This window comes from Emys orbicularis, chromosome 3, assembly GCF_028017835.1.
Source record: "Emys orbicularis isolate rEmyOrb1 chromosome 3, rEmyOrb1.hap1, whole genome shotgun sequence".
In the NCBI taxonomy this organism is placed as follows: domain Eukaryota; kingdom Metazoa; phylum Chordata; order Testudines; family Emydidae; genus Emys; species Emys orbicularis.
Genome location: NC_088685.1, coordinates 200303459 through 200325524, shown reverse-complemented (window position 1 = coordinate 200325524; position 22066 = coordinate 200303459). Strand labels below are relative to the sequence as shown.

Genomic DNA, 22066 nt, shown 5'->3' with positions numbered 1-22066 from the left:
CCATGGGATTGCACCTTCTTAAACCTAGGATTTTTACCCACTTCAGTGCTGCAGGCAGCAGCTGTCTGTGGTATTGTCAGGCTTTATACTGGGTATTTAGGGAAGCGGAGTTCCTGGATCTACTCAATGGCCCATGCAGTATTAAAGGGTGAAATGGTCCCCTGAAATTGATTTTGCTGATTATAATGATGTTCTTCAAGTTCTTGCTATGAAAAAAAAATCACATGAGAATTAGGAGAAAGAATGGGTATTAATTTAACTGTAATTCAATTACAATGCTATTCAGTAATGAGGAAAGTAATAGCTTCACTTAGGCATAAAACTGGTGGAAGTTAATTAAATATACAGCATTTTAATGCCACAATATTTGCCCTTGCTATAGGTTTGGTGTTTCTCCAAAATAAAAAGCCATGATACACTCATTTTATTCTTTAGACAGGAAATATTTTACTTCGTTTTGTTTTGTTTTTACAGAAACCTGTTTCCTTCCAACCTGGTTGTTGCAGCTTTTCGAACGGTAAGGCCCATGTAGCTTTCAGAAATGAGTTGCACTGAGCAGGCAGGCCAAAGGAATGCTGGCTTCTCATAAAAGACTGGAGATGTGGTAGATTGTAAAACAAAACAAAAACCCACCACAATAATTCACCACATTTTCAAAAGCACCTGCGGTAACTTGGCACCTAGCTCCCTTTGAAAGCCAGTATGAGTTAGGTGTCTGGCTTTACCTTTTGCTGCCTAATATTTTTCATTACATCACTTGTCCCCAGTTCAGTCTCATTTCTCATCTGACGTACAGTGCTATGAGCTAAGCGTGGTAGTACACTAGCTGGCACCAGAACGTATGAACTTATTTAAACTAGATGAGCCTGAGCTGTAATGTTTGAAGAAGATGTTGGTTTGGGCCGATTTCTAATTTTAGATGTATGTAAAAGATACTTACTGCTGAAGATACTGAATTGCTATAAGTCAGGGTAATTCTTTCAGATAGCCGAGCTGAAAAATAACCATTGTTAGCTCCATTGTGCTCTTTTCTTCAAAGCAAGATCAAACTCCAAAATCAGGTTTCATATAAAACCATAAAATAGCACAGGTCAAAATCTCATATGAAATAAAAGTGGGAAATATAGCCACAGTATTCCTTGGTGTAGTGGTATTCTGTAATAAGGTTTAAGTGAGGAGATTCTGCATTTCTTTACACTGTCATTGACACAATTCACAATTATTCAAATTTTGTTTCCTTATTTAAAAAAATAAAAATCAAGAGCCTTGCTCCTGGGATGTGTTTAATTTGGGCGTCAAAGTACATTTATGGCCTTGTTTTTGTGTGTGTTAATTAATATTCTTGATATCCCAATCTAACTTACAGGTAAGTTTTAAGGGTGACACTTACATTTGTATAGGTGGCCAATATAAGCACCATATACATTCCACTTAAGCCCTCAAAATAGGACGTTGGTGTTGCATAGGCCTTGTGCTTGTCCTCTGCATCACGGTGAATTTCAGCCGGCTAGAGCTTTTCAGATAATGACTTCATTTACCTTAATTCTCTGGGCCATTTGCTATCTGTTTTTCAAAGAATACTAATTGAAATCAGTACATTTGTCTGAAAAGCTGCCAAAAATATATTTGAGAGACAAGGCTCAAAAGCTTGTCTCTCTGACCAACAGAAGTTGGTCCAATAAAAGGTATTACCTCACCCACCTCGTCTCTCTACTATCTTGGGACCAACACAGCTACAACACTGCATACCAAAAATACATGCCAATCCCAAAATACTCATCAGTTTTGAAAATGTAAGTCATGACTTTGAATTTAAAACTGTTTGGTATTTAATAAATAGATATTTATAGACAATGTACTGTAGTGGGGAGGTTACAGCTATTGGACAACTTAAAGGAACACTGTTACTTTAAAGCTGTGCAGTAGAAGATTGTGCTCTGGTATCTCCACACAGGGAGGGAACTGTATACCTAATTGCTCCCTTTTCTTATGCGAGAAGGGCCAAAGTCAAGTTGGGTTAGTGGGCCTGATTCTGATCTCTATTGCACTGGTGTAAATTAGGAATAACTCCATTTATCCATTACCAGTAGAATTATTTCTGATTCTCACTAGTGTCCCCTCTCTCTATGCAAGTTTAGTTAGTTTGTAGAGATCCTTTTTATCCTAATTTAGAGTTTGGGCCCAGATCAAAACAATCTGGTGAAATCATACTGGTAACCTTACAGTGATGAAATGTTGTACTAACACAGATAGGGTCACAGGGATAATCTGATGGACAGAAAACGTGTTGGTTTTTGTATTCACAGTATGCAACGGATTATAAGATAATAGTAAGAAACATCTCTGTTGGAAATGTTACGTTTGAGAAGGTAAGGCAGTTTCTATCTCTCTATCTATCGTACTTATATGGCCCGTGTTACTGTAGTATCTGAATGTTTCACAGTCTTTAATGTCTTTACCTCACAACATCCCTGAGAGGTAGGGAGGTGTTATTACTCCCATTTTATAGATGGGGAGCTGAGGCACAGAGAAGCCAAGTGACTTGCCCAGGGTCACACAGGAAGTCTGTGGAGGAGGAGGGAATTGAAATCACAGCTCCAGAGTCCGAGGTTAGTGCCCTACTCGCTGGAGGACTAATCCGTAGCCCTTAGTTTCTTAGTCCTTATTCTTTATAAACAAATATAAGAGAAGCTCAGACGTGACTCTTTTCCTCCTTGCATTCTTTAAACCAGTAGGTTGGTTGGGATTGTTTCTAGTTACAGCTTCATTGCATCTTTATTTTATTTAGTCACTGATTTAAGGCAGAAACAGTTGGTTCAAGGGGATGAACATGACAAATTAAAGCAGAACAGAGGCATATCTGCAAGTAGCCAGAAAACTACATCTGATTTGCAGGTGCTGGAGATGGCAGCCATCCTTATTTTCAAAAGTATGGCCTGTGGAGACGTTGGGTGTCATTTCCAGAAGTGGTCAGCATTGGCCTACCTCTGCTCCCCACTCAGGGGAATCTTGCCCATAGGGTGAGATTTTCAAACATGCCTGTTGTTAGTCTTGTAAACTTAGTATATTTGACCTGGAAGTTATTTAGAGACCAACACAAGATTCCAGGATATTATTTTTCATGGTCATTTCCCCAAGCATAACAGCACTTTCAGCCCATTCTGTTGGCCGGGGGAGGAGGGGGTGTTTATCACACTGAATTTTTTTTAATCAGTTAATGTTTAGCTTGAATTTGGAGTTTAACGGGCCCCTGCATGCATTTCCAGTTCAAGTCTAGGCTCTCGCAGCCTTCACCAGCAGCAGCACCTCCAGCCTACTTCATAGCCTCTGGTACAGGGGGGTTGCCCACACTTCCTCTTGCTCTCTGCTAGCAATAGGGACTGGGGAAGGCAGTGGAGGAGAGGAGATAGGAGCTGGATCCTGTTAGTGCTGCAGATACAGAGCCATGGCCTGCCTCTCCCTCAGGTTTTCAGCACCTCCTTCTCCCCTTGCTGGTAGCTGTGGCAGCAGCCTTTACTCACAACCTAGACTGGCTTGAAGGTGCACTGGCCAGACTATTTTTCAGCTCACCAGTATAATGAGACTGGGAATTCCCACTGCATTTCTTCTGTGGCTGGATCCATGATTCTAATGTGCTCCAGCAGCTGTCGCTTGCCCTCTTCTGCTGGTTCTCATCCTGGCTGGCCCCTTGGGTCTTGCAACCTGCTGGCATTTGGGATTCTCCGTTCTTGGTAGGGTGACCAGATGTCCCAATTTTATAGGGACAGTCCCGATTTTGGGGTCTTTTTCTTATATAGGCTCCTATTACCCCCCACCCCCATCCCGATTTTTCACATTTGCTGTCTGGTCATCCTAGTTCTTGGAGGCAAGGAGAAGAGTACTTCCTCCACAGCAGGATCTGTGCTTGGCAGCTACAAGCTTGTCAACTGCTTCCCTCATCCCCGTTTTGTTGTCGGGCCCCTCCCAGATCCTGCTGCCTCCAGAAGTCACTTTCTTCCCATTGGGTCAAATCCTGAGCAATGCTGACCTCTGAGAGATCAAACCCTCCCCCCCATTGACTGCAGTGGAAGTTGCAGGTACTCATTGTGATGATTCTCAGGGTACCCAGGACCGAGAGTCTCCACCGGCCTAGTAGCCACCCAAGCACTCTCCTCTGAGCTATTCCAGCCCTTACCTTGCCGTTCAGGTTATCAGCAGGTGTACTCCAGTCCCTGTGTCCCTTTGAAGTGTTCAACCCCTTATCCGCTGAACACTCACAGAAATACCAGGTTTGGTGTCTACACACCAGCTTTTATGCTCCAACTCAGGATCAGCACATTGCTTAAGATCACAGCACTGAGGTATATTTATAGAGAAAATAACAAGTTTATTATAAAAGAGTCAAGTGATAGTGAGTAAGGAAACTGGAAACAAAAGGTTATATATAAAACAAAACTATAACACTCTTCCTAGAGACTAGACTAGACTTAACAAGTTATCTTACCTAAAGAAGCTTATCTCACCCAAAGTCCTCTGCAGCATTTCACCCAAGGTTTCATCCCGTTTCCATGACTGTAAAGGCGCTGCCCATTTATTTCCATCTTCTTTGCCTTCTGCTTATATCCCCAAAGTTCATGTATGTTTCAGAGACAGCATAACCCCCATGGTTTGTTTTCCTATGTGCTGCTGCTGCCCTGTTGGCTTTACCTCACGTTGATAACTTCTGTGTAAATGGGCAACCATTGTGTTCGCTTACAATGCTTAATTAACATCTCAACAGAGACAGGTGAATAGACATCTTTTGTTTGACAGAAAGCCTGTTTCTCCATCTCTGTTGTGATACAGACTCTAAGAACACATTTCAATATATATACATAACTCCTTACATGATATCTGTACATACATTTCACAACGATATCAATGACCAATGTGATCCTGGCTTTCATTTGAGACCTCGCATGACATTCTTTGGTAAACCAGAATCTACGTACCAGGATCAGGATTATCCTTGTAATCCCCTTGCCAGTTGTCATTAAGGAGTCCTAGCACCTTACTCCAGGAGTTTGCTCCCACTGAGTAAGCTGCAGTATTTAAAGTATTTCACTACACCTTGAAAAAGATGGGGAAATGAAAAACGCCCACTGATAACCTCTGTGAGGAAGATCCTCTTAATTCCAGTCTCTAAAACTGCCTGCCACTGAAAAGCCTTTTCTTTTCTAACATTAGAGTGCATCACCCCTAAGAAACTGCCCAACAAAGCAGCATTATGGACACACAACAAAAATGGCTTTCATGAGAGCTTTGTTCCCTGGTGATATACAGGACACACATCTTGTTGCCTTAATTTAGGCATTTAGCAGAAACATTATTGATCACTGTTCTGTTCCTCAAAACTCTCTGAAGATCCTACTGTTTATTTTTTAGCACACTGAATGAAATCTATATCCCAGAAAGGGTCTGCTGAGAAATAGGCTATCCAATTTCAGTATGTAGTTAACATCAAAAAAGATGTACATGTGCAATATGGTGTAGGCAAGAAATATAACAATTAAAACATGATTAGTATTAACTATATCACAGTAGCATCTGTGAATCTCAGTCCAGGGCCCCACTGTGGTAGGCAATGTGTAGACAAGTAATAAAGGTGACAGTCCCTGCCCCTGGAAAGTAACAGAGAGGATGCAACAGCAGTACAAAACATAGATGGGGTGGAGTTGAGTGGGAACATGAGATAATAAAATGAACATAGCTGAGCAGAAATATAACTCCCCTCTAGCATAATCCACAGATACTACAGAGCCTGATCCAGTAGCCATTCAAATCAATGAGAGGCTTTCCAATGACTTCAGTGGGCTTTGGATCAGGCCCGTAATGTCCTTAACATTGGTCGCACAAAAAGGAGAAGAAGGAAAAACATTGCCCCATGTTAAACTGAATACTTTATATCTTGATGAAGAATACTGCTGTAAGGCACCTATCACCTTCAGATCTAATCTGGAGCCCATCTTGATTCTGATGCTATGTATTGTTAAAAAAAAAAAAAGCGCCCCTGTCCAAATGTAACTATCATGCATCCATAAGTAACATGACAGCAGAGTTGAAATTCAGCTGCTGAATGGTGCTTTTCTGATGTAAAAAATGTTCAGTTGGAAAAAATTTTAGCAGCTCTACTGACACTCCTTTTCTTTGCTGCCTGCAAGCAAACAGCCTGGAATCTGAGATTCAAGTTGGGTTCTTTCTGATCTGCGTATCACCTACTTCTGAGGGAATTCTACACCAAACAATTAAAAATTCTGTGCACAATATTTTAAAATTCTGCCTATTTTATTTGTCAAAATAACACAATATAATCACACCATTTTCAACTATTTGCTGACAAGTATTTTGAAATAAATTACCAAAAGGATTGAAAATGGTGTGATTATATTGTGACTGTGTTTCTGTGTTATTTTGACAATTAAAATATGCAGAACTTTGCAGAATTTAAATTTTTAAAATTTTTTGGTGCAGCATTCCCTCAAGAGTACCAGTGTTCTGTGTGGCGCAGTCTGGGTGCGGGCAGCTCGGTCTGGGTGCAGGGGGAATCTGGATGCACAGAAGCTTGATGCGGGGTTCTGGGTGCAGGGGGAATGGGACTCTGCAGGGGAGTCCAGGTGAAGGTGGTTAAGGTGGTTAAGGCTCGGGGGGGGGCTGGTGGGGGGGTCAGTGTGCAGCTAGTTGGGGCTCAATGGGGTTGGGTTCTGGGTGGGGGGGGCTCCTGGTGGGGAGGGGGTTGAGTGCACAGGCGGAGGAGGGATCACTGTACAGGGAGCTGCTCCCTCTGTCGGCCCAACCCCTGTGCATCGAGACACCCTTGCACCCAACCTCCGCCACTTTTCAAACAAGGATTCTCTCTCTTAAAATTGCTGGTTTTATTTGAAGTGCATCAGTGTTCTGAATTTTTGTCTACATTTATTCTACATTTTAAACTTTTATCTGGGAATATATTCATCTTTCTGGTGTTGAGAAGATGTCTGCTTCAACTAGCCAGAAGTCTAAACCTTCTGTAAGTCACTGATCTAATCTTTTATTGTGCTTAGTTGAGCTAATAAAACAACCTGGGATATTAAGAAGCATGTGTTGCCAATGGGAAAAATGGTTTGTCAAAACGATTATATTTTTATTAAGCCATGAGAGCACTCAGTCAGATCCTATTTTGTTATTACGCCAAACAAGTCCACTGTTCTTCTAGGGAAATGAGTTCAAAAGGACTGGCAGAGAGCGCTTGTCAGCACATTGTGAGCTCATTTATGTGAAAAGCTAGATCAGTTTTGTTATCCTCTTACTTGCAAAATTAGCCGAACTATTTCTGAGAACATGAAGCATGTTTTCATCTGCACCGCCTAAGTCTGATGGTGCTGACAGAGAAAGATGGATTAAGAATTTTTCACTATTTCCCACCTTTTTTCTAAATACCACCTGTAGAATGTATCAGTAGCTAACCAATAGCAAACCATGGGTCTAGACTGCAGGAGGCTGTTTGCATAAATGAGTTATTATAGGAGGTGGAATAAGTGTGAATAGGTTTTGGTTCCTCCCACAAAATAATGCTCTGTATTATCAGTAGAGATGGGTAATTAGCTATGGCTGATACCTGTTTTACAAAAATATAGGAGTAGCTTCAATACTTGAAATATCTTACAGACCATGCTCCCTTTCAGGGCCATGGAGAAGAGACATTCTAACCTTTAACTGGTGCCCCAGTTCTGTCCTGACCATGAGTGATTTGTCACCATTTTGACCTGTACCAGTCCTTCTGCCCTGATGCCTGCATAACTACCACTGGAGTCAACAGGGAAGTTTGTATGCACAAGGACTGCAGGATCAGATCTTAACTAGTTCCCATGAATACTGAAACAGAAGCACATTCCCTTTTACTTCCTCTACAGTGTTGCTGGGTTGCTTTGCGTAATGTCCCTTTCCATTCCTTGGGAGGTTCTGCCATGCTGACTTCAGACTTAGAGAGCAAAATAACAAGAGGTTCATTTTTATTCAATTCCACATCAGTATGCTGCCTAACAAACATGCTGTTTATTTTGATATCACAGATCCCTATTGGCACAGAGATCGAAGGGATGAATATTCTGGGACTGGTTTTGTTTGCTCTGGTTTTGGGAGTAGCTTTGAAAAAGCTTGGCCCAGAAGGAGAAGAACTGATTCGTTTCTTTAACTCATTCAATGAGGCAACTATGGTCTTGGTGTCTTGGATTATGTGGTAAGTGTGGTTGTAAATACGTTACCATGACAGCAGTGCTTCCTGGCTTAGGAATGTCTGTCTTTACCTGCCTAGCTGGGTTTTTGATGCCACATCCATCACCAGAGTAAAGAGTGAGTGGCCTTCCATCCGTGCAATGAGTCTGATACTTGATGGCTGTTTTGCCCACTATATTTTCTCCTGTGTTTATCAGTGTTGCCTCTCGAAAATAAAGAATGCAGCCTCTTTCTTTGCACATGAGCAGTAGGCAGAAGGTCGCTCGCACCGTAGGCTGTCTCTTGAGAATGACAGACAGTCCTCTAGGAATCAGCTGCAGGACTCAATTTTGATTACTTTGAAAATCAAGCCCTATTTTTTCTAAGCATCAGAAACCTGGGTGAGAACACAATTACATGCCTAATTTTATGCGATGTTACTGTGGCTGCACAAGCAAGTTGGCTATTTGTACACGCAAAACCCCAATTTGCATGCGCAGTTGTAATAATTGCACATGCAAACTAGGTGCACAGTTGTGATCACCTATTTTAGTTCATTCCTTTATCTTGTGATCATTTGAAACTCAGGCCCTGAATACAAACTAAGCTATAGCAATACACGCAGAAAAAAGAAGACGTTTAACAATAATACAACATTATTTGGGTTCCAGTGAATGACTGCTGCTGAAGAAGTGCTTGGTTACAGAACACAGAACTGACAAAACACAACTGAAAACCTCAGTCCCTTCATATAACAAGAGTAGTTAGGAGTTCCCATTAGAGTGACAAAATAGGTGAAAATCTTGACCCTATTGAAGTCAACAGGAGTTTGTCATTGACTTCAGTGGAGCCAGGATTTCACCTTAGATCTTAGGTCTCAATTCATATAGGAAAGACTTCTTTCACGTTCCTGGGTGGGAAGGGAATGTGGGAGCCAATACTTTCAACATACAGATAGGATCGTCAATTTTAGTTGGACATATTCCTGGAGATTTCATCACATGACATAATCGTTAGTTAAAGATTAATCTTTACTTCCTGGAGACTCCAGGACAATCCTGGAGGCTTGGCAACCCTACCTACAAACCAACATCTCATTAACATTCCTAATCTCCCAGAGAGCCCTCCACAGCCCTGCACCCTCATCTGCTGGATGCCTATGTATTTTCTAAGGAGGCTGAACCTCTGATGATAGTTTATTTTATCTCCTCTGCAGAGTTGTAATTAGCGGGACCTCCCCTTCACCCACTTCTCTGGAGTCCATGCCTACATTTCTGTGTGACATTTGCCATGAGAGTTTTAGATCCCTGTTAAAGTATGAGGAGAATTAACTATCCTACTATCCAAAGTATAGAAATGAAAAACCATAAGTACAATTACAGTAAAAGATAGCTGGAATTCATTTGTCCCAACATTTTACAAAAGCTAAGGTCAATCATAAATGTTTCCAAGATTATATATATTTTAATCCAGTGGAAATCTGTTTTTTTTTATTTCAGTTTTTAAAAAGTAAATATTCCCATGTGGTAGTTGCAACTTGACCAGTGCAACATTAAGACTATAAAGGAAAGTAAAAGTGAATCCATTGATTTGTTTTTCATTGTCTAAGCTGAGAGCAAAACAAGAAGTAAAGAAACAGTGGAAAGAAGAAAGTGGAATTTTAAACACTCTTCCAGGTTTAATAATCTAAGGTGTAATTATTGATGGGGTAAGAGACGGTGTTAATTTTAGATCAGATTTGCCAGCTGAAAGACTCGATGTCCACATGGATAGGTTGGTTATGACTCTTCACAGTGAGCAACTCATACTTAGCAAAGACCTCTGAAAAGTTCTGCAGTTTCAAAGCATGTTTCTAAAACCACTCTGCTGGAAGAGTAACTTGTTTTACACCAGTTTAAGTGAAATCCAAACCAGAGCCCCAAATGTCATGCCTGCCATTCATTATGTACTGTATACTGAAGGGCTGGAGGTTACATCTTATGTAAGAAACCCAAACTGTTAAACTGTCTATGGGGAATATCATTCTGCCAAGCCCAATCAAACAATGCTTAGCCAATAGCATGTTACTCTAGTTGCTGAAACTGCTGTAGAGAAGAACCACAACCATTCAAGAAAAAAGAACGAGGAGTACTCGTGGCACCTTAGAGACTAACAAATTTATTTGAGCATAAGCTTTCGTGGGCTAAAACCCACTTCATCGGATGCATGCAGTGGAAAATACAGTAGGAAGATATATATATATATATATACACACACACACACACACACAGAGGACATGAAAAAATGGGTGTTGCCATACCAACTATAACAAGAGTAATCAGTTAAGGTGGGCTATTATCAGCAGGAGAAAAAAAACTTTTGTAGTGATAATCAGGATTACCACTCTGAAACCTGTAACCATTCAAGAAGTCTCTCAAATTATGCTCTGTCCCTTTCTAACTCCATGTATATACATCCAGACAGGTGAGTTTTTTCACTTGAACTGCTATTCTTCCCCCCAAGAAATGGAATGGATTCAACAAAATATCTGACCTTATAAATACATTAGTTTCTGTCATTAGGGATTTAAATTTAAAAGTCTCAAAGCAGCTTAAGGCTTTCACTCTGGAGTGTAATTCCTAGGCTATCAAAAACTGATAGGTAGTGGTTCTTGTACTCAGCTCATTATGAAGCTAACTCTCCACATTAATCAGCTGTGTGTAATCCTTTTCTTTGTGGATTATTGGACTGCTGCTGAGCCTGACATGGCAATGTACAGTAATTCTCACTTCTCCTCTTTCCTTCTCTAAGGCTATCGGTGTCCTCCGGATATTTATCCCAAATCTCTCACACTTTTCGAGTAACAGTTAGGGATGGGCAAAACTGTTCTTACAAGATAAGAAGTGTCTGGAATCTCCTCCCCTTCTGTGAACCAAACCCAACCACCAAACCTTTAAGGGCTGTTGTCAGCCAGTGGTTAAAGTAAATTGAAATAAGATGGGAAGCCTTCATCATACCAGCCAGGGAGGGGGAGCTGCTGCTCACACAGACCAGGGGGAAGACTGGGGCGCTGTACAAGAGGTGACATTGGTTCTCTCCTGAGGGCCGGTGCAGATTGTGGGATGGAAGAGGAAGGGACATGTCAGGGGATCTACTCATATTCTGATCCACCAGCTGTTGCTTTGGGGGCTCAGGGACTGGAGAAAGCCTGGAAACTGGAGTAGTAGCTGCTGTGCTGTGGTGAGAATTTCTTCTCTCTTTGTCTCCAGGGAATTCCCTAGCACATAGCGAGGCTCCTTGAGCTGGAGACGTGTTTTGGGCCTAAATGCAGCTCCCAAGGAGCTCCCTTTGAGGACTGTAAACTGTTGCTGACAAAGGAAACCACAAACAAATTATTGATGTCCGAAGATTTGTTGTGTGTATAGAGCTATAGGCCTGAGTGAGACTCCAGACACTCAGTTGTTGTAGACAAATACTAGAATTAAATGCCTTCCCTGGACTTGCCCTGTGCTTTCTGAGCTTCAGGAACTAACCTGGCACCCTCGCTGATGGAATAAAACTCCACAATAGACATCTTCTCCTGCACTCTCTCCTATGGGCATGCAATCTCCCTGATAGCTTCTGCCAACATTCCTGCACCATCTCCACTCCCGGCAGTGCCACTTACAGCCTTCCTGGATGTTTCTTTCAGGCCAGGGGCCAATGACAACTTGTCCAGGCTGACAACATCCCCTTTAGCAACCAAGAGAGAACTCGGTCCATTGTAAATTTGTTTATCATAAGTGTATAGAGCACATGGCCCTGTGTATTCTGTGGTTCTGGAGGCATGGAATTTACTGCAGATTCCACCCCTTCAGGAGGGGCAGAGTGCTGTACACAGGTTTCCTGGCAGGAAGAATTTGGTCCCTAAAAATGAAAGTGGTCTGTGTCTTTTTTAAGGCTTGTTCCTCTTGCTTAATATTAATGAAAGACAACCCTTGTTTTTCTTTATGCAGGTATGTGCCTATTGGCATTACATTCCTTGTTGGAAGCAAGATTGTAGAAATGGAAGATATTGTCCTTCTGGTAACCAGCCTGGGAAAATACATCTTTGCCTCAATTCTGGGTCACGTCATCCATGGAGGAATCATTTTGCCGCTTATATATTTTGCATTCACACGCAAAAATCCTTTCAGCTTTCTCTTAGGACTTATAACACCATTCGCAACAGCCTTTGCCACTTGTTCAAGGTATGCTATTGTGCTTGTTTCTGATATGGAATAATGGTATGCTAAATCCATGTTTTAATTTGAACAAGTTTCAGATGCAAATATTGGCCCTGATCCTGCAAAGGACTGTGGTTAGGTGTACAGTATGCCCCTTAAAGATTCCCACTGATGCCAGGGGGACACCAGGATGGGTAACTATACATCCGGGCATAACCTTTTGCAATATTGATGCCATTATTAGCAGTGATGTGCAGCCCATATTTCAACAATTTCAGCGACACGGTGTGTGGGACTGGGGAATCTGTTTAAATGGGACAGCAAAGAAAATCTCTTTCCTAACCATAACCAAGGAAGAAGGCAACACCACTTCGCAAACAAGCTGTGCTCTTGCTGAGAATAGTTATACATTACTCTTGGCCAAACTTTTCAGAAGGGACTAGTGATCTGGGGTGCCCAATTTGAGGCATTATAAAAGGTCCCGATTTTCAAAAAGTACTGACCCCCGACCTGCCCTTTGAAAATCAGGCCTTTTTAAGACATCTCAAGTCAGGCACCCAAAGTCACTAGTTAGTTTTGAAAATCTTGGCCTAGAATTCTATGTAGCAGTACTATGGAAATAATAAAAATGCTAATAAACTGACAGCTTATGCACTGGGTTGGACAGGACTGTACTGCTCCATGATTGTCTTATTTCCTGTCTGTTTCTAGCTCAGCTACTCTCCCATCAATGATCAAGTGTATTGAAGAAAACAATGGAGTAGACAAGAGGATCAGTAGGTTCATCCTTCCTATTGGGGCCACTGTGAACATGGATGGAGCCGCCATATTCCAGTGCGTGGCAGCTGTGTTTATTGCTCAGCTGAATAATGTTGACCTCAATGCTGGACAGATCTTTACTATTCTGTAAGTTGCTTGTGATTCAAACCACATCTCCCTGGCCCCCAAATGCCATGCTAAGCCTGGGGTCTTTCTGTTTTTAAACACAAATCATTTTTTAATACCTAGCAGTTCAAATTCCAGACCTACAGTTGCCAATTTTGGTTGGACGTATTCCTGGAGATTTCATCACATGGCATAATCTTTGATTCCTGGAGACTCCAGGACAACCCAAACCAGACCTCTGAACTGCAGTCTGTAAATTGCTGTGGAACATATTATCCAACAATACAACAGGAGTCTTTCAAGCTTTATAAATCTCATTTTGACGTGTACTGGAATTTAGGGAGGTTTGATAGATTTGGAGATTAAGGGCTAGATCTGAATCTTAAATGGATACTGAGCATCTCAAAAACACCATTTGTGCAGAATTCTTCCCTCCATCTCAAGCTCCCCTTTCCCCATCCTCTGGCCATCAAGCTAGGTAATTCCATGGCCTCTCCTATGCCCCTGCCCTCTGTATCCTCCTTAACCCCTTGTTCTCTTTTACCTTTCGTGTTTGGATACCAGTAAGTCACTTCTTTCTTTACAACCAATCCAAACCCTGTCCTTTCCTTCCCGTCCTCACTGCTAATAGCTGTGTTCCTCCCTGCCTTGATAATTTCCCACTTTGTCTACGGTAACTTCCCTTTCTCTGGCCTTTCCAGTGCCCATGCCGCTGCCCTCCCGTCGATCCAGAATGCTGCCCTTGAGTTCATCATCCGCATGCAGCACTTTGACCACATTGCTCCCCTGGCGCTCCGTTTGGCCGCTCCACATCGCCTTCTGTGTCAGTTTCATACGCCTTGCCCTCACGTGCTGGGTGCCTCTGCCCTGGCCTGTGTCCCATCCCTAGCTTTCCATGACTGCCTTGTTCAGAGCCTTTACTCCGCCTATCACTTTGCATGTTCCTTTTGTGCCCTCCTGTTTGTCTATCAATACTGCACCCATCCCTGTGCTAATCAAACACCTTCTCCCACAAGCACCCTCATGCTGGGCTGTCCCTTCCACACCTGAAATACCCTATATACCATGAGCCGTCTTTTTCCTCCTTCAGATCCCTCCCCAAGACCCTCCAAAATCCCTCAGTGATCCCACAAATCATTTTAACACCCCTAAGCCACCAACATTCTGCATCCCGCAGACATCCCTGGGACATATTCTGGGTGCTCCGCTTCCTTCCAGCCATCCCTATTCCTGTTATTTGCTTCCTTCCCTTGCCCTTTTGCCTGCATGTTGTCCATTTGGATCACTTACACTCCTCCGGGCAGGAACAGGTCTAATTCTGACTGCAAAGCATCCAGCACACTTTGATTGCTGTTATCATTTTTCATGTAAATGGCAGAGATACACCGTGATGCACGTTGCTCATCTGAAAATACACTGGTAGTATTCGCAGCAGAGTCATTACTTGGATAGCTAATTTTGATTCTTGCAGAATAACAGCACTCAGTACCCAACAGTATTAATTTCTATTATTGGACATCTGCAGAAGACATGGCCTGATACGGAAGAATTTGTAGACAAAGAAGTTACATTTGCCCCCCTCCTTTTGCTTTGGTTAAAATTGACACTGTAGGAAAATAGGCACCGTAACCATTGAATGAGTGTGTTACTGAAACGGCACTAACACGTGTTTGAAAACATTCTCAGTGTGACTGCCACTGCAGCCAGCGTTGGAGCGGCTGGAGTCCCAGCTGGAGGAGTTCTGACCATTGCTATTATCCTGGAGGCCATTGGACTTCCCACCAACGATCTATCCTTGATATTAGCAGTGGACTGGATTGTGTAAGTACTGTGTAATATATATCTGCTGCTGCATATGTAATTGGAAGCACAGCACTGGGGGAACAAAAGCAATAGTTTAGAAAATAAAAACGCAAATCACACAGTTGTATATCGAGTTTACATACACACACACTCTCTCTCTCTCTCTCTCTCTCTCTTCACCAGAAAAGGCCAAGAATAACATAATTCAGTTTCAATTAAATAAGAACTGTGGGGCAGATCCTAAAGTACTTATTCAACTTGTACTTCATCTTTGCTGAGATGAAATTCCCATAGATGCTAGTTCCCTTAAGAGGAATTATTTAGAGCTGTACAAAGGGTATTGCTAGAAATTAGATGGAAGAAAAAGAGAACTGAGGCTGAATAATGGAGGAAGCTTCCTGAGCATTGGATTCATTAGGCGGTGCGACGGTCTCCTGGGGAAAGCAGTACACATCCTGTTGCTTCAGACATTTAAAAGTAGGTTAGACAAAGGACTGGGAACAATCCTACATTGGCAGAAGAGTGGAGTCGGGACAAGCAGTGATCATAAGACAGCTGATATTGCTGCATGAACATGTTATTGGACAGGAGCAATTTTCATCAGGAGTTTAGTTAGCTATTTTTTGCACCTCTCCTTTCTTTGCTGTTGGAAAGGGCCAGATAAGGCCCAAATTCTGACGTTCTTATTCAGTTCTGCTCAGTTCTTACCAAGACAAATCTCCCTTCTGAAATCAGGGGAAATTATCCCACAGCCTAACAGATCCCAGCGTGAAGAGTCTGATCCTGCTATTCAGCCTAACTTTCTTCTCGTGACTCCTAGATTTACCCTCTTGTACCTCCCTAAATAACTCTTCTCCCGGGGGAAAGATTAAAAGACTCCATTTGTATAGCTCAGTTAAGTGACATGGGGACCATCTGCGAATACCTGAGAGGTGTAGATAGCTCTCCTGTCACTTTAACTGAGCTATCCAAAATGGGGCTCTTCGCCTTTCCACTCAACCAACCTCTTACCCCCTTTAATCATTGCTGTCCGCCTGTGAACTCCCCCCAATTGGTGCCCATGCCTAGCTACAGCAAAGTTTCACCCACTGACTCTGAACCCCTCCGTGCCCCGATGGCCAGAAAATTTATCAACCTTAATAACCTAGAAAGCCTAACATTAAAGTACTTTAACACTGACCTTGGAGTGCTAGTGAAATAACAGGTTTACAGTGCGCTGACCTAGTCTGCAGTCAAGACCATTGGCTGGAGAAGCCTATTGAGACAAATCCTTGGCCCAGGTTATTGTTGGATGCACAAGGCAAGAGAAAAGGGCAACAATCATTCTTCCTTCCCACCTCACCCCCACCCACTCTGTCCTCATTGTGCAGGGCCAGCCATAGTCTCAGTCCTTGTGCTTCCTAGAGGCACTGGCCTTGTCACCTAGGGCACTAGCCACTTTAAAAGGGGTTGGGGGAGGAGGCAAAGCAGTAGCCCCACCCCCCTCCCTCCACATGTGGCCACATGACGCACCTTCCTGACGGGTGTGACAGTGGCTGCACTGTCCTCTGTGGGCCTGGGAGCTGCAGGAGTCGTGGTGCATAGGGCTTCCCAGTGCTCCCTCTAGGTCTGGATGGCTCTGAGCCCACTCTTCATTGAGGACTAAACTGCGCTCTCTGTGTATCACGTGCCTCCTCCACACAGTCCCCTTCCCTTCGTAGTACACAGCAATGCATTGCTGTCAGCACTGCACGGGAAGCAGCCTGGTTGTTGCAGCTGATGTGGTTCTAATGATGAGGATGGTGGGGCAGGAGGGAAGTAACCTTGTGACTCATTTTATTGCAAAGCGTTGAATAAACAAGTAGTACCAAGTCACAAGTTAAGCACATGGTGAAATTAGGCCATGAGCAGACTGAGTGAGGTCCCAAAGCACAGAGGGAAGAAATGTGCCTGTTCTTAGCAGATAGCCGTTGTTTTAATCCTCTCTCCCACTTCAGCGCGACAACGTGATCCGGAAACCTCCTTCCATTACACTGTAGCCTTGTCACATTCGCTTGTGGTGCATGGCCAAGGGGCAGCAGGATGGGACATGGTGCCAAAGCTCAGACAGCAGCACTAGTGATGGGGGAACCCTTTGTGCCTGATTTCATACTCACCTGGACATCATGGGGTGGAAGGTCTGACTCAGGCTAGAACATCGCCAGGTTTCACTGCGCTTAGAGGAGGCTGGAAAAGGAATGGAGCAAAGGCAGCGAAACAATCCAGTGAAAGCTGGATGAAAAGCTGGGCCCGGTGGGACAGAGGCACTAATGAAAAGGAGCTCAGTGGGGGAGAAGGAAAGGCATGAACAGAGCCTGTCTACGTCCTGGAACAGGGCCCCCACATGTGCTCGCTGAGCTTTTGGGTGATGTAGATATTACAGACTTCCCTTTAGTTAAAAACAAAGAGCCCAATTCATCCATATCCAGACTTGGCAGCCTGCCCCACCTCTGTGATGGAAGACTAGCAGTGGGCCATGAGTGGCCATTCAGGGGACTCAAGGTCAGGAATGGATTACGGGCGCTCTCTTCCTGTGCTGGTGGAGACAGCTGTGGAGGGAGGGAAGTGGAAGCAGTGGGATAGTGGAGAAAGCCCATCTGTCTCAGGGGAGATCCCTTGTGTCCCCCCCTGTCTAGAGGTGAAGTGTTACACTGGCAGCTGCAGAGGAAGCATAGAGATTGAGAACAGCCAATGCTAATAGTTGGAGCCACCCATAAAACACGCTACATTTCTATAATACTTAAACTATGATGATACCTATAGAGAACAGCTAATGCCACTGTCAATCCACGAGTATTCCTTCTGTCTCTATTGACTTCAGTGGCATTACACTAGGGATGAATTTGGCCCCATGTATTGAATTGTATTGCTTAAGTTAAAAGGGTGCCTCTGTGCTTTTGCCATTGACCAGGGACCGAACCACCACTGTTGTGAACGTTGAAGGAGATGCCCTGGGAGCAGGTATCCTTCATTATCTGAATCAAAAAGAAAAGACGGCGAAAGAGCAGGAGCTAAATGAAGTCCATGTAGAAGCGATTCCCAACTGCAAATCTGAAGAGGAAACATCACCTCTGGTAACACACAGGAACCAAGTCCCCACCCCAGCCAGCACTGCGGAGCCAGAGTCAAAAGAATCAGTACTGTGAACTCGGGGAAAACTTGCAAACAGGTGGACTGCTGCCTTGTTAACATGCTAGACCATTTGCACTGCTGTTAGGGACTAGCTGTGTGTTCACCTTTTGAGTTTCAGTGGCAATGACTTGAAGCTACAGACTTGTTAGGCGTATGTCTGTCTATCTCTCCCTGGAGAGAGAGCAATCACTTCCTAATGATGTTATGATGTTTCCTACAACACAGGTATGTGTGTGGTGTGTGTACATGCATACATGTACATGACAACAGTACCAATAAGGATTCTTTTTTGGGGTTAAAAAGATATTTATTAGTAAAAGTCCATGGGGAGGGGAAAAGAGGCTAAACAGAGAGGACATACTGGTTGTAGATGGAATTTGCACCACAAACAGGTCTGAGAACTAGGGAATCCCGAATGGCAGGGTAATGTTATGCAGGAACCAGTACTTTCTCAGAAACACCTATTTAATAGTATCAAGTGGGAAAATAGAAAGTGCATTTCTAACACACACGTACACACCCTCCTTGTCCTTTGTGCACACATTACAGCAAATAAATACTGAAGACCAGTAATTTTAAAATCCAAATTAATAGCTCAGAGGAATCTGATCTTCATTCTATTGCCAGGCAACTTTATCAAAACATCCCCAGGAAGCAGACATTGTGGCAGCGTTCGCTCTCTATTCTCCTAGCTTTCGGTGACAGAAATCAACCCCACAACTTTAAACTCTAAAATAACAAAGATTGGATGCAGACAAAAGATCTGCTTTACTCCCTATTTAAAACTGACAAACCAATTTTAAGCCAGTTTTGGCAAAGTAATTACACTTGGGCTGAGAACTTCTATAGCAAGTTACAGTATAACTGTGTCTACAAGAGAATTGTCTATAACAACACTGAGTGACAAAGACTTCAGCTCTACGCACCTAAACACACACGTGCATCTACTGCCCCTCGAAACTGTTCATGTTTCTTTAATGGCTCAAGTCAGACGTCCTGGGACACATCCTTTTCCAAGCAACATTTCTCAGACGAGAAAGGAATATAAAAACTCAAAATGTGGAAACTGATGAAAAATCCAAAGCATTATCCCCTGGATGGCCAGACTAGGGACTACTGATGGCATGAGAGGGGAAGGCGTGTGGAGTCCAGTGATTCCTGCTAATCCTGCTGGCTCTTGGGACGGCTGTGCCTCCCCCTCTTTGTACGCTGCCCTGGTGTCCCTGTCCCTTCGAGCGGCAGAGCCAGCTTGACGGTTGTGCTGCTGTTGGACCCCTTGTCTGCAGCAGTTCACTCTTCTCGTGTCCGTTCTTACCACAGGAGGTGGAAGAAGCCATAGGCCAGGACTTAATGGTGCAAGTTTTAATTCCTACAGGGTATTCTGCCTGAAATTGAACCAGCTGCTCCCTGACTTCTACACTGCCCCCACAGGGCCAGAGCCACAGCTCATTGAAAGCAATGGCCAGACTGCCACAGAGACAGGGCCCCAGAATGAACACTGTTCAAATGGTGGGGCTTCCCTTTCCTCACACGTCCATGCAATGCAGAGCCCCGGCTCCTCTCCGTGTGAGCCTCCCAGCTGTGGTTAGCATGATTATTGCTTGTGGAACAGAGGGGAGCAGTTGTGCTATTGTTGGCTTGTCTCAGCAATGAACATTTACCCTGGGTAAAAAGCAGCAATTCTCTCCCTTAGTCTTCCTTTACCAACTGCTACACAAGGTGTACACGGGGATCACAGCCCACACCAATGAAACGCAGCCACCTGTGAGGTTAAATGAATTGTGCACAGCAATGCTACACACATGCTTAAGATAGGAAGCGACGAATGAGTCAGTCAGCTCTGAAACTGCACATAGAATTTATTCTTTTGATTTAAACCCATGTTCAGAAAAAACGAGCACACGACACTCCTTGACTCGTTTTAAAAATACAGTGGTATAAAGAGAGTCTGTGCTCACCACCCAGCACCTGACAGTAATATCACAATCTTACAATCCCCCGTAAGATTCCTCCCAGTTCCTCTCAGCTCAGGAACACAAAAGGGACCTTACTGCCTGTCCTGAAGGTCAATACACTAGGGATATTTTGGACCAACGTGGGGTACGACTCTTAGATTGGCAGGCCCCTGACAGAATACCCTGCCCCCTCTCTCTGGGGTGCCAACCCAGTTGTCCCTATTCCACAGTCCCAACTGTGGCAGCATAGCGTGTTCATTAGGTCCCAGGCCATTGAGGCCTTATAGGGCAAAGCGCATAGTTCAGATTCTACACGGTACCTGATAGGTTGCCTGGGCCGATCCAAAAGCACGGGTGTCATGTGTTCCCCACGGGACATACCCTGTAACAAACGAGCTGCGGAATTCTGCACCAGCTTCAGTTTCTGGATAGATTTTAGATGGCGCCTCATATAAAGCACATTGCGTTAGTTACATTGAGGGAGGTAGGCCAATTACTGGAGTTGGAATTTAACCAAGGATAACACTCCTGCTTGTGCAAAAAAGTGCCAGAGGATTTGTATGGACCACAAGATTGTTCAGGACCATTCTTCTTAATGTTCAAGAAATCTGGAATCTTGCAGGTAGCAAAACTATTTTAAGCTTGTAAAATGAGCCAGTCCTTTCATTATTCTAATGTAGCAAGAAACACCCAAGAGATTCCCTGGAAAATCACTTTCTCAGTGCCAGTCAAACTACACGTCTTTTGATAATCCTTGTCATAAGTAATATTTCTCATTGTCTGCTCTTATACATGATGTTACTTGCCTTGAACACTGTGCAGTCCTATATGATGGCTTTGTCATTTCTACTTGGGTGTTCCTTTTGTTTGTACTCTTTGAGTTGCATGTACTATGCAAAATTGTAATGGATCCAAGGTTATAGTATCTTTAATGCAAATGAGATTGTACATTTTAGCAGCTGTCCTTGTTGTAACATGGGGCCTGATCCAAAACCCAATTAAGTTGATGAGAAACTTTCTGTTTACTTCACTTGACATTAAATCGGGTCCTTAAAATAACATAATTACAAAAAAAATTATATAAAAGGTCCTTGAAGCGTCTTCACTGTTCTTATTGTGTAGGACTGGCCTGGTATTCGGCTATAGTACTTCTGATGCACCAGACCGTATTACACAAAGAACACCGTATTTCAGAGCACTTTACAGAAGCTGTGGCAAAGGGACTGCATGTTGGCAGACAAAGCAGCTGTGTGTGCTCAGCAGCCAGGCCAATAAAGCCAATCACATCTGTACTGCTGCCAGCACAGATCACCAGGATTTCTTTGAAATATTGATACGATCTGTAAACAATTCCAATTCCTTTGCATGAATGTGTATAATTGAGTTGTACAATTTCACTGGTCCCTTCCTTGCTTTGGCTCCAGGCTGAAAACATGTTGAGTCAATTGATTTTCCTTCCATTAATATACCAGTTCCCTTGTGTGAATCAGAATCAGAAGGGGCAATTGCTGTCCCTTCTCCTTGGAGCCAGCGTACTCCACAGGGGTTGAAAGATAGCCCTCCCTCAACAGACTCCAGGCTGCTATGGCATCTTCTTAGGTTGTGCCCTCCCTTTCCTGTGGTTGCACTCTCTAAGGGGAGGGAGCCAGGGACCAGGATCATGGATAACGGCATAGTTTAGGTGCTAAGGCCCTCACTTAACCCTATTCAGCACTGGTGCAGCTGCATGGATTTCATTGAGGTTACTACTGATTTATACCCGTGAGAGGGGAGGCAGAGAGGGACCATAGGTGGGATTAGAAGATCTACCAGGTTATCCACAGCTATCTCAGACTCTCTGGTTTAGTGGTGGGTTTCTCTGACACAAGACCATTGTTTTCT

At 43.5% G+C, this 22066-nt stretch overlaps 1 protein-coding gene across 1 annotated transcript in view; it reads left to right on the top strand.

The window, feature by feature from the left end:
* Window positions 1-19430, top strand: part of SLC1A4 (solute carrier family 1 member 4) — a 33794-nt gene extending 14364 nt beyond the window's left edge. The window contains exons 2-8 of the mRNA XM_065402244.1: window positions 475-517; window positions 2307-2369; window positions 8067-8233; window positions 12183-12416; window positions 13104-13298; window positions 14964-15098; window positions 18010-19430. Of these exons, the coding sequence (XP_065258316.1) occupies window positions 475-517; window positions 2307-2369; window positions 8067-8233; window positions 12183-12416; window positions 13104-13298; window positions 14964-15098; window positions 18010-18244 (1072 nt within the window). The 3' untranslated portion in view covers window positions 18245-19430. The remainder of the gene's footprint in view (window positions 1-474; window positions 518-2306; window positions 2370-8066; window positions 8234-12182; window positions 12417-13103; window positions 13299-14963; window positions 15099-18009) is intronic.
* Window positions 19431-22066: the final 2636 nt, after the last annotated feature.